We start from the raw sequence: 13,241 nt of genomic DNA on the forward strand, positions 1-13,241 counted from the left end.
ATTTCTCTGGGTAGAGGTGACGCTTATGAATCTATTCAGTATTTCCCCATTGGTATAATTCAGTTTACCATTAATTTTTCTTCAAGGCAGAACAATAGTGCATTTACTTGTTGTGGGTATTGATGGGAATGGAAAAAAGAAAACACAGTTTAAAAGTTTTAGACACAAATTTCACCTATATCAAGTTCTACCAAGACAGTCCTGAAGAGCACATTTCCTCCAGCACCAGTTTCCTCTCAACCTCTGACAGCAGAGTGTAGTTCCATCTGCTGGAATGCTAAGATTTTGAACTTTCTGGTGTATATAACTTTCTTTTTCATTCACAGAATATCAGAATCACGCTAATATTACAATTTTTGCTTTGACTGCTATCCAAGCTGAAACTATATTTTCATAGTTGAAATTGCCCAGAGCAACTGTTTTCCATACAAAGTTTGAAATCCCTGCCCTTCAGACGTCAGATGCTGTGTAGCTCTGCTTTGTGGAGTGCCTCTGAGTCTTCCCTCGAATCCTGGCCATGAGCAAGAATAAATTCTAGGGCTTTTAGCAACAACACTTCAGGGAAGACAACCACACAACAGAAAATATTATCTACTTCTTTGAGAGGTAGGTATTAGGTTAAAAGAGGGTAACACCTACCCTGTTTTCAGAGACAGGGAGAGAGGAGGTTAGATACATTTGAGGGTCACATTGACCAGTAAAGCTTGAGTTTTTGATATACGTTGCAATATAATGTTATGGTCAAATACCAGAGGCAGATGAGATTCGAAAACAATCTCTATCACTTACTACTGATTATGACCAGGGCAAGATTATTCATCTTTCTTAAGCTTTATTTTCATTGTTTGTAAATTAATTTTCCATTTGTCCCAAATTTCATTAAATGTTTATGGCTTGGAGTAAACATGTGTCTGCTATATGAAATGTCTTATGCACTGGAACACTGTAGGCTCATAATAGAATATATTCTTCAAACAAGAAAATAATTCAAGAAAGTGACCAGTACATCCTAGAGCTAACAAAAGTTAAATGCTCAGTCACTTCAGTCGTGTTCGATTCTTTGCAACACCATGGATCATAGACCACCAGGCTCCTCTGTCCATGAGATTTTCTGAGCAAGAATACTAGAGTAGGTTGCCATGCCCTCCTCTGGGAGATCTTCCCAATCCTGGGATCGAATCCAAGTCTCTGGTGCTTCCTGCATTGCAGGTGGATACTTTACCACCTGAGCCATCAGGGAAGCCCAACAAAAGTTAAGCCTACTTAATTACTATTACTACTGGTAGTACAACTATATACGAAATTTGCGTTTTTAACGCTTTTTTCTCTTTGACACACATGTATTCATGAAGCAGCTTGAATACATGTTTCTAGTCTTTTTCACACACCACGCAAATGTTATTTTCATTTTACTTGCTTTCACAGAGTAGCAGTTGAAAGAAGGAACAGGTAGGCCATAAACACTGGTTACAAACTGGTGCCAAAAGCTTTTCAAAAGATTTCAATTGATAATGGGGACAGCATTTTTCCTTTTGGTTTGTTCTTTGAGGTCAGTGGAAGCCCTCAACTTATTTATCAGTTTAGCACATATTTGTGTTTTCTCAAGGGTTTAAACACACTGCACCACCAACAGCTGACAAACACCAGCTAAAACCTCCAGAGTGTGAGGCAGCTGAACAGGAAACACATCCTCTTCTGCTTCAAATATTTTTACCATGACAATCTGAAAGAACACCGAGCAATTACAATGATGATATATTTATATCTCAGCTGGAATTACACACAGCTCTACAAACCAAAGCAGGAATGAAAGCAAACGGAAGCCATGACTATCTACAGGCACAGCAGTCCTTCCAGGGGTTCTACTTGAAGGCAGGACACTTTTCCGTTACCTCAACTCTGCAGTGGTCACGCACAGGGCGGCCCTCTCCTCCTCGTCTGGAGCCCCAGTCAGTCCGTACTTCTCACCAGTTGCTTTCATTGGAATATGAACACACTGCTTGGTCTTTAACAAGGGGATTATGCCTTGCTTCACTAAAGTTTTTAACTTTTTAAACTGAGACGTAGGCACAAGCTCGTTTCCTTTTGTGGTTGCATGCTTGACAGAAGTTCTCCGGAAACACTAACTCAAGAAGTAGTAACTGGTCTATATACTTCTCCTTCCGGTTATATCCTGGCAACTCTGGTATGAATACACATGACTAAACTTTTGCTGATTTAATTGTTTGTGTGCTGTGCTTAGCCTTATCTGTGTCGTGTCTGACTCTTGCAACCCCATAGACTCTAGGCTGCCAGGCTCCTCTGTCCATGGGATTCTCCAGGCAAGAATACTGGAGTGGGTAGCCATTTCCTTCTCCAGGGGATCTTCCCAACCCAAGAATCAAACCTGGGTCTCCTGCATTGCAGGCAGACACTTTACCGACTGAGCTACAAGGGAATCTTTAGACTGAAGCAATGTGAGAAGGGTATGCTTCAGCTTCAGGCCTCAAGACGTTCAATAGAGAAGGTTTCTAGACACACTGTTTCTGCTTCCTCTTTTTTTTTTAACTTGTCTTAGTCTACTCACAGGTGCAAGGTATTATTCTCTTCACAGAATGTTATATGATCAACAGGTGCTTTCAGAATGTATTTCTAAACAGACTGTGGCCTAGCTATATGTAAGTATGCTGAGAAATTTTACAACATAACTTTTTGTCCTTTTCTAGCTTTAGTGACATATAGATGACATATACCACTGCATAAATTTAAGATGTACAATGTGATGATTTGATACTCATATATACTATGAAATGATTACCACAAGGTTAATCAACACTTCTAGCACTTCACATAATTACCATTATTTGATGTGTAGTGAGAACACTTAAAAGAAAGCTGAGCACCGAAGAATTGATGCTTTTGAACTGTGGTGTTGGAGAAGACTCTTGAGAGTCCCTTGGACTACAAAGAGATCCAACCAGTCCCATCCTAAAGGAGATCAGCCCTGGGTGTTCATTGGAAGGACTGATGTTAAAGCTGAAACTCCAATACTTTGGCCACCTGATGCAAAGAGCTGACTCATTGGAAAAGACCCTGATGCTGGGAAAGATTGAAGGCAGGAGGAGAAGGGGACGACAGAGGATAAGATGGTTGGATGGCATCACTGACTCAACAGACATGGGTTTGGGTAGACTCCGGGAGTTAGTGATGGACAAGGAGGCCTGGCGTGCTGCGGTTCATGGGGTTGCAAAGAGTCAGACACGACTGAGCGACTGAACTGAACTGAACTGAACTGAGAACACTTAAGATATACTCTGTTAGCAACTTTGAAGTATATAATCTGGTCTGTTGACTATAGTCCTGTGCTGGATGTTAAATTCCTGGAACTTGTTCAGCTTGTAACTGGAAGTGAGCATCCTCTATACACGATGGTTTTCATACATAGTACTAGTCTTCCTAAGCCAAAAAGTAGTACATACTCATAATCTTCTCACCCTCCAAAATATTCAGAAACCTTGTCATTATTTTACATTTAGAGGAACGTAAGAAATAAAATAAATGTCCTAAAATCCTATCTTGATAACCAACAGTATAAATGAACACTCAGCTGTTCTAGGTACTGGAGATGCAGAGAAAAGGTTTGTCCTCAAGAGCCTCAGCGTCTTCAAATCAAGTCGCAAACATAAAAAGAAAATGAGAAGAAGGGAGCAACGAAGGAACAGTGCACACGATGGCATAGACCGAAAGGTAGTCGGGAGTTCAGAGAAACAGGAAAATACAGAGGTCTGAGCATCTCAAACAGTGGCAGCATAGGAGTGTTGGAATTCAAGAGAAGGGGATAGATTAGAAAATCAAAAACGAAGGAATGAATGGTCTAGGCAGGAAGTTTAGGCAAGAAGAATGGCCTGAGCAAGATCTTGGGGTAGAGGATCTCACGGTAGGTTTGGGAAAGTGATGGGAGCCAGTATTTAAAGTATTATGGCTCTGAAAGCTTCACAGACCTCAATGAGCTAGAGAAATGGATCTAGCCTAATTCATTTCACATGATCTACTAGAAAGTACTGAGTCAGCAAGCAGTGCTAGACTTGTCTCAGTTTTAAGAAAAACGGATGAATAAAGCTCACAAGGGTAACTTAACACTGCTATGATCATTCTCGAATGACTATATCCACCCAATGACTTTTATTTATATATGCTATGACAAAATCTTTACATTAAAAAAAATTTAAAAAATTTACTAGATGGTATAGATTCTGGATTGAAGACTCAGAAAAGAATAAAGTGTGACAAGTATCAACACACTCCATTTAAGTTCCTCACTGGGTTCACTGAGAATGTACAACCCTGGGAAACGTGATTAAATGAATTTTGAATGCAAATCATTGACGTGCTTAATGAAAATCATCTCTTACAATTCTTTCTTTTAAAAACACACACACACACACACACACACACACACACACGCGCGCGCGCACATGCGTGCATGCATTTGCTAAGTGTACTCCAGAATTTTTCTCCATTTCAACCTTTCCACAGCTACTTTTCTCCAGCCAGGTTCTCTCTCTGCTCTATTCCTGTACCTTTTTCAGGCTCCAACCTTGTCTAACACATCCACTTTTCCCCCTATACCAAGCCGTCTTTTCCACTCTGATCTCAGCGCTCAGTTCAAGATTTATCCAATTCAATAAGCGCTTCCTTTATTCTTTGCAATCCACACAGTCCTTAGTTTGCTTACATTTTGTATATTGTTTTACTTATACCTGGTTTTCCTCTTCACTGTATAAGTTCTTTTTAACCGATTTTAGTCTCAGCTCAATGGTAAACTACACAGTAGGGACATCTACTATAGCTTGTGAAATTCACAATAATTAATGTGACTGATTCGTTTAACAAATATGCATTGTAACCTATTTTGTGCCAGGCAAGGTGACGAAGGTACAGTAGGGAACCCTACAGACATGGTTCCTGCTCCGTTGAATGTATGATCTCCACTCCTTGTCACTCCAGCAATCTTTCTCTTTCATTTCCAAATCAAAACCCATTCTGGGATCTCTTTTAAGGTATTGTGCACCTAGAACGTGGGCTTCCCAGGGGCACTAGTGGGAAAGAATCCGCTTCCCAATGCAGATGATGTAGAACATGCAGGTTCGATCCCTGGGTCAGGAAGATCCCCTGGAGGAGGGCATGGCAGCCCACTCCAGTGTTCTTGCCTGGAGAACTCCATGGACAGAGGAGCCTGGTGAACTACAGTCCATAGGGTTGCAAAGAGCTGGACACAACTGAAGTGACTTACCCTGCACGCCCTTTGAATGCACTTATTAAATGAGTCAAGTATGGCTAAAAATGTCATATACTCATGAATTGTGAGGAAACAACTATCATAAATCAAGTGCAATAAGAAATGTTAAATGTACAAAACCGAGCTTCCCCAGTCACTCAGCAGTAAAGAACCTTCCTGTATGCAGGAGATATGGGTTTGATCTCTGGGTCAGGAATATTGCCTGGAGAAGGGCATGGAAACCCACTCCAGTATTCTTGCCAGGAAAATCCCATGGACAGAGGAGGCTGGTGGACCACAATCCATGGGGTTGCAAAGAGTTGGAAACGACTGAAGTGACTGAGCATGCATACACATACAAACCACTCATAGCATCAGCTAAAACTGCAAATAAAACCATGCTTTTTTACCTATTTTAAGTATGAAAGGGACCACCAATATCAACCTAGCAAAACCACATCTCTGTACCACATAACTGTACTTCCTTTTAAAAATATTTTGACAGCCAGTAAAAGAAAGAGCAAGAGAATCCAGTTTGGATACATTTAAAATAGAGTGTTAAGAAATAATTGTCTAAATTTGAAGCATTGTCATAATAAGCCCAGAGTTTTCCTCTATCCAAATGGGATGGGTCCAAATGTGGACACAGCCACAGACATTTCAAACAATCTAGTTCTCAGCCTTTTTGAGCGGATGCTGAGTGTCGAGAGTTTGTCTCACCTGGTGGCATAGTTCTTCCCACTGCCTCTGCAGAAGATCCATGCGTTCGTTAAGGATGGAGATATCATCTGCGCTGATGTAAGCACAGAGAGCCTTCTTCAGCAGTGTCAGCTGTGCCAAGTCATCTGTCCAGCTCCCAGCTGCGTTTTCCAATTCCTAGATTTTTTTTTTAAGGAAAGCACAAAACTTGAATACCCACGGGCATCTATCATCACCAATTTCTCAAGCGTATTTGAACTCCCCTCTTAATGTCTCTGGGCTTCCAGGTGGCACCCGGGAATGCAGCAGTCATGAGGCTTGGGTTTGATCCCTGGGTCAGAAAGATCCCCTGGAGGAGGGCATGTCAACCCTGTATTCTTGCCTGGAGAATGCCATGGACAGAGGAGTCTGGCAGGCTAGAGTCCACAGGGTCGCAAAGAGTTGGACACAACGAAAGTGACTTGTCACTGGCACTTCATGTCATTACCTTTCCATTCCATTCTATTTGAACACCCAAACTGGTATCTATTGGGTTGGTCAAAAAGTTCATTCAGGTTTTTCCATCAGATCTGAATGAACCTGAATGAACTTTTTGACCAACCCAACACTTTATTTGCTTCCTACATAATCTGATAATTTGCCAGGTTCTTCTGGTACAGTACCAAGTTGCTTGCGGAATCTTTCCTAACTGGAAATGGAGATCTATTTTCCACTTCACTGACCACTTCTGATTGTCTTTCCTAGATTAAGTTTCATCGCCGTATTGATCTTGCTTTTAAAATCAGCTTTATAAAATCCTTTACCTTTGTCTCTAGTGACCGATCATGTTTGTGAAATACTTTTTAAAAATCCAAACTACTAGATTTAACTCTCATCTTCAAACACTATCAATTGCTACAGACTTATTGATACACTGTAGCTAAAAAGATGTGTTGCTGGTATTACTTGATTTAAAATAATGAACTGAATATGTTTACTGCAGAAGAAGAGAGATTGTTCAGTTACTGGTAAAATATGTATTTTGTCCTTTTGGGGAATAATTTCAGAAAAAAAAATCCATATAACAATATTTGAATGTTTTTTCAACGGTTTTTGCAATGCTTTGAGCAGATGACTAGTTTTACAATTTGTATAGCTCTTGCTTTTTGCCAGCTGTTGATGTTTTTAGATTCCAGCTAATTTTGTTCGTGAATAGAATATTTCACACGGCTTTTACCTTCTCTTTTGTCTCATCAAACAGGAGACAAGTTTCCAAAGGAAAAGACAATTAACGGTAGTCTGAGGCTAACTTCTCAGGCAATTTAAGCAAACTAGGTTTTAGCCAGAATTTTCTAGGTAATTGCTTTGTTTTGCTGCTAAGGTGGTTTGGGGGAAAGAGTAGCAGAAAGCTGGACTGAAATGCATCCTTCTAATCTCCAAGCTTAATAGCAGGGCGTGTTTGTAACTGTTGTGTATTTTGGGACCCAAGGTCCCATGGTAACAGTGTTTGGCTGAAAGACCAAACCATCCGGGAGTATTATTTTTGCAGCCTTTCTGTTTATATCTGTAGTCATATTAAACTCCCATATCAATGCAAAGATTTTCTTCTTTTTTATACCAATTTCCAACTCTACCCCAAACCCAAATATCAGATTTGGTGTATGCGTTTAAAAAAGAAACACCACCACCAGGGACCAACTACTACAGACTCACGGACTCCATTTTAGATGTTTGTGTGATAAAAATACAGCCTTTGGATTCAGGGAACTCTGATAATTACCAACTTTGAAAAGTTATCAAACTTCTAGCTGCTTCATTTTCCACATCTGTAGAAGGGAAATAACAGACTGTCCTCAGGAGCTTTGCGTTCATGCCAACTGAGATAACACTGGTCAGCCATGGGCACACAGGGGCCCACTAAATGCCCATTCCTGCCTGTTGAAAGTTTTCTTTAATCATTTGTCATAGATTTACAGTCAAAGACTTAAATATTTTTTAATCTTTGCATAGTACTGACTACATCTCTAGATAATATTTCACTCCCTTATCATCCGTGACGTAAAGTACACTACCTTTGTTTTTCCTAAACCTGCCTCTTTTCAGTTTCAAAGATCATCTTCACATTTTAATACTGAAGAAAAATTCTTATAGCTACTCTGTTAATGATTTCTGGACTTCTTTAAAAATTAATCTTTCTTGGGACTTCCCTGGTGGTCCAGTGGCTAAGACTCTGAGCTCCCAATGCAGGGGAACTGGGTTCGATCCCTGGTCAGGGAACTAGATTCTACATGCCTCAAATAGAGATCCTGTGTGCTGCAACTAAGATCTGGTGCAGCCAAATAAATAAATAAATCTTTTTTTTTTTTTTTTAATTAATCTTCTTAAAGGCTTCTGACTTCTTGGACAAAGTGCAACAGAGAACTTCTGATCAAAATCTAAATCATTTATATCTGTGTGAAGTTTTAAACAAAGTCATTCCAGTATAGTAATTTACAAATGACTTGGAGAACATGAGGACATGTTTCACTGGAGGGAAAAAGCATCTTTAAAGATAACTTTATTTTGATCTGCAAATTGCTCAGCAGAGAACTGCTGTCTTGGCACTTGACTTGGCTACACAGGAGTGAATGGAACAAATCCTGCAGACACTGAATCATGTTGGTCTCACTGAGTGCCCCGTGCAGGGGGCAGCCTGTATTAGCTACTGATTGGCCTCCAAGTGCCATTTGAGGTGTTGATCACAATCTCTAAATTGAGAGGGCCCTGAAGATACAAAGGACTGTGTGTCTCAACGCAGTAAGTGAAATCAGCTACTTATAGTTCCTGTTTTTCTTACAGAAAAGAGCCTAGAGGGCACGTTGTGTTTCTCCAAGGACCATGGTCTACAGAATTTCCATGCTGCCGAGCCTCACTCTTCTATATGTGAACTAGACTTTTCTGCTGAGTGACTGTCCAGTGTGGATGGTTTAGAAGGATTGTCTTTATTGCTCTTAATCTAGGTTTTAAATGTCTTTTAATGTTGTGTTTTACATTTTCATTGACTCACTCATGGTAATCCATAAACTAGTCTATAATTTCATCAACTGCAGTAAATCAATAAGCAAGTTTCACCAGAGTTGCCTGCCCTAATGCAAGATACCAGAAACTTGCACCAACATGTAGACAGTTCCAGGAGCTCAACTGAATTATGCTTTCAAAGGCATCACACTAGAAGCACAAGAAAGTGGAAGTGTTAGTCACTCAGTTGTGTATATCTCTTTGTGACCCCATGGATCATAGCCTGCCAGGCTCTGTCCGTGGAATTCTCAAGGCAAGAATACTGGAGTGGGTAGCCATTTGCTTCTCCATGGCATCTTCCCAACTCAGGGATCGAACGCTGGTCTCCAGCATTGCAGGCAGATGCTTTAACATCTGAGCCACCAGGGAAGCCCAAAAAGCACAGGTAGGTGCCAGTTAAAAGCTTAGTCCAGTGGCTTACCTTGCAGCACATCTGCTCCGCGTGGAGCTCTTCGTGATGATCTGGGAGAGGCTGGGAAAGCCTCTTTTTGAAAGTTCGTAGTTTCTCCAGAGAATCAGCTATTCCATTCTCACATTTTTCCCAGTCCTAGAATGGGCAGAGAAAGAAATTTTAAGGAATAGGAAGTTAGAAAACAAGAAAAACTCTCTTCTCAACTCCCAGACAATGGATTAAAGTTACACTGATGAGTACTGCAAAGGCATCCACATCCATAGCCATTGAATCAATAGCAGAAGAGCTGAGCTCTAAACTTTTCTCATTATCTGCGTGACTTCAAGCAGGTGAGGGCTATGTCTCAGTGTTCCTTGCTGCTAAGTCGCGTCAGTCGTGTCCGACTCTGTGCGACCCCATAGACAGCAGCCCATCAGGCTTCACCGTCCCTGGGATTCTCCAGGCAAGAACACTGGAGTGGGTTGCCATTTCCTTCTCCAATGCGTGAAAGTGAAGTTGCTCAGTCGCGTCTGACTCTTAGCGACCCGATGGACTGCAGCCTCCCAGGCTCCTCCGTCCATGGGATTTTCCAGGCAAGAGTGCTGGAGTGGGGTGCCACTGCCTTCTCTGCAGTGTTCCTTACGAAAACTGAAACAACACAAACTCTCAAAAATTGTGAGAGAATGCAAGGAAACAATAGGTGTCAAGACGTCAAGGACAATGCCCAGAATATTATGAGTTTTCAGAAATGTTTTCTGCATCCAAATCAGTCTACAGAGGTAAGAGCATAAACACACTACTTTGCCTCTAAGCCCACCCATAACTGCACTCATGTCTTTATTATCTCAACACACTATAAGGGGTAGAAAGGAGGATATGGAATCTCTTTCAGGGTGAAAAAACATATTAGGTACGAGACGTGACTTGAAATGTAAAGGTAATATAAACCTGGCTCTGATTCAGTTCAATACATGAACAGCATGAACTAAAGCGAACAATGTAGAGGCAGAGAGAGAATTCAAACCTTTTAAACGTACATTGTATATGTCAGTACGGATCAGCACTCTGAAGGAGAATGTAACAGGTAAAGAGGTAGAGTACTGGGACTCCCCTGGTCGTCTAGGGGATCAGACTATGCTCCCAATGCAAGGGGCCCAGGTTTGATTCCTGGTCAGGAACTAGATCCCGCATGCCACAGCGACAGAGCCGCATGCTGCAACAAAGATTGGAGATCTAGCAACTAAGACTCAGAGCAACCAAATTAATTAATTAATTAAAAAAAAAAGAGGTAAGAACATGATTGTAAGGAATGTGGTAGATCTCTGCTGCTGCTGCTGCTGCTGCTCCTGCTAAGTCGCTTCAGTCGTGTCCGACTCTGTGTGACCCCATAGACGGCCGCCCACCAGGCTCCCCCGTCCCTGGGATTCTCCAGGCAAGAACACTGGAGTGGGTTGCCATTTCCTTCTCCAGTGCATGAAAGTGAAAAGTGAAAGCGAAGTCACTCAGTCGTGCCCGACTCTTAGCAACCCCATGGACTGCAGCCTACCAGGCTCCTCCGTCCATGGGATTTTCCAGGCAAGAGTACTGGAGTGGGGTGCCATTGCCTTCTCCTAGGTGCTGACAAAAGAAAGCATACATGCTGTGGTTGTGTTTCAGAATATTACACACCATCGGTAACAAAGGTTACCTCTAGGAAAGACACTAGGAATTGGATTTGAGTGATAGTGTCATGTAGGGGTAATTTAATTTTTTTTACTCTCTGTACTTCAGTTCTTACCTGAATTTTTTTTTTAGACACATGACTTCTTGGGTAATTAAAAAAAGAGTAAACGAAAAAAAAAAAGAGAGAGAGAGAGAGAGCAACCATGATGAAGACCTGATTCTTTACAGCACCCTATGTACAAATCGGAGAAGGCAATGGCACCCCACTCCAGTACTCTTGCCTGGAAAATCCCATGGACGGAGGAGCCTGGTAGGCTGCAGTAAATTGCCCACATCCAGGGTCTCTGTGCCAATTAAATTCAACTCAACAAATCTCCTTCAGTTTGTCTGATACTCTACACTCCTGGCCTCCCTTCCCCCTCCCACAACTTAAATTACTGAGTTCCAGAGACAACTTGAGTTGTTTTTAGTCATCAGTCTAGTGCCAAATTCTGCTACTTTTCTCTTTACATTATTCTTTGGACTATCTTTCATCACCAGTCTTTTCCTGTCTGAGTTCTTTCTATCTTTTCTCATGATGCCTTATTTTCACCATAACAACACACAGTTGCTATTTCAACTGTCTTCTTTGAGACATAATGGCCACCTTACCTCCTTGCTCATAGTCTTTTGGTTTCTAAATGAACTGACAGCTTGGCCCAAACTTTTCATTTTTTAAAAAAATTCCCTCAGGGAACTTCCTAGAGTATATAACCACATTCCTTCTTCCCATTCACCAGAAAGAACAAAAACAAAACCCAAAAGTCCCAGCTGTCTGTTTTGGACAGAATTGTTCCAATTCCCCTTTATTAAAATATCTTGGTGTTCCCACGCTATGCTTAGTTCATCAACACTAAGCACGGTTAGGGCAGATAACAGACTCTCTTTCTGCTTAAGCTGAACAACATTCTCAATTAAATCATCTCACATACTGAAATCTCAACATGTGGGCAAGAAATGTTCACTGATCTAAAAAGAGAAAAGGTCAGCTTTTATTCTTCATAACGGAATTAAGAGGTAATAGTGAAGGTGGTCAACACACAGGGCATAGAAATATGATGACTGTATTTCTGGTGTATTTACTCAGCATTCAATTAAAAGTGAAAATAGGTAAGCATCACGGCTGTGGTGAAAAGATACAGTAACATGAGACTGTATAAACATAAGAATTTAGCTCCATAAATTCTTTCTTAGGCAAATAGGATCTACTGTATGATCCAAAAATAAAAAATACAACTTTAAAAAGAGAATAGGGATTCCCCTTCCCAAAGATGGATTAGATGCTAAAGCTATAACCAAGAATTTTACTAAATGAATTATAAGGAAATAACTAAATGTTATGGTCTGCAAACATTTATCAAAGCAGATATTTTATATGCCAACAAACAACAGACAAGGAAAGCAAATGAAATGACTCAGCCATCTCATCTTAGTAAGTCTTAGAAATGTGTCCAAAAGTCAATCACAAATAAAGAAAAAATATATGATTAACATGCTCTCTACAGAATGATTTACAATGTTTTTAATCCTTTACTGAAAGCCAAAAAAGAAAAAAGAATTAGGCATATTGTATTACTGATGAATTGTGCTGTGTGCAAATAATGATTCTCTAACATATGTTGGGTGGCATTTTTGATTCATTGCTTCCTGCACAGAAGGTAATATATTATTCAATAAAATTCAATAGAAAAAAAAGAGCGTGCAAACATTAAGTATTCAGAGAAAAAAAAGCAAAATGTGTTTCATTAACTTTATTATTATTACCTTTGATCCAAAAACAGACAGGCCAGATTTAATAAATGATCTCATTAAAGTGCTGGTGATTATCAATGTATATAAAACTAGTATTTAGTCATGTTCAGTTTCAAGATGTTAATAATATTGACAATAATTACCATCATTTGTTGAGTACTCAGTATGTACCAAGTATTTTGATACATAATTCACTTTCATTATTTCATTAAATCTTCACAAGGTCTTATGAAAGAGATGTGATCATACCCACTCTACAGATTAGGAAACTGAGGCTTTGATAGGTTGAGTTCGCCAGGTTACCTCATTTCTTATGGTTTTAACTTAGGTTTATCTGAGTTTAGAGCCCCATACTTTCATTCAACTGCTGATTTAATTGTGTCTTATGCAAAGAATTGGAAAGTG

The 13,241-nt window shown here is 40.3% G+C and overlaps 1 protein-coding gene across 2 annotated transcripts in view; it reads right to left on the reverse strand.

Moving 5' to 3' along the window:
* The window catches only part of LOC138089973 (nesprin-1-like), a 103,448-nt gene that overhangs the window by 78,520 nt on the left and 11,687 nt on the right, over positions 1-13,241 (reverse strand). For both annotated transcript variants that reach the window (XM_068985552.1, XM_068985551.1), the window contains exons 7-8: positions 9,414-9,539; positions 5,978-6,133 (exon numbers count right to left, since the gene is read on the reverse strand). In XM_068985552.1, the coding sequence (XP_068841653.1) occupies positions 5,978-6,133; positions 9,414-9,539 (282 nt within the window). The remainder of the gene's footprint in view (positions 1-5,977; positions 6,134-9,413; positions 9,540-13,241) is intronic.

This window comes from Capricornis sumatraensis, chromosome 13, assembly GCF_032405125.1.
Source record: "Capricornis sumatraensis isolate serow.1 chromosome 13, serow.2, whole genome shotgun sequence".
NCBI lineage: Eukaryota > Metazoa > Chordata > Mammalia > Artiodactyla > Bovidae > Capricornis > Capricornis sumatraensis.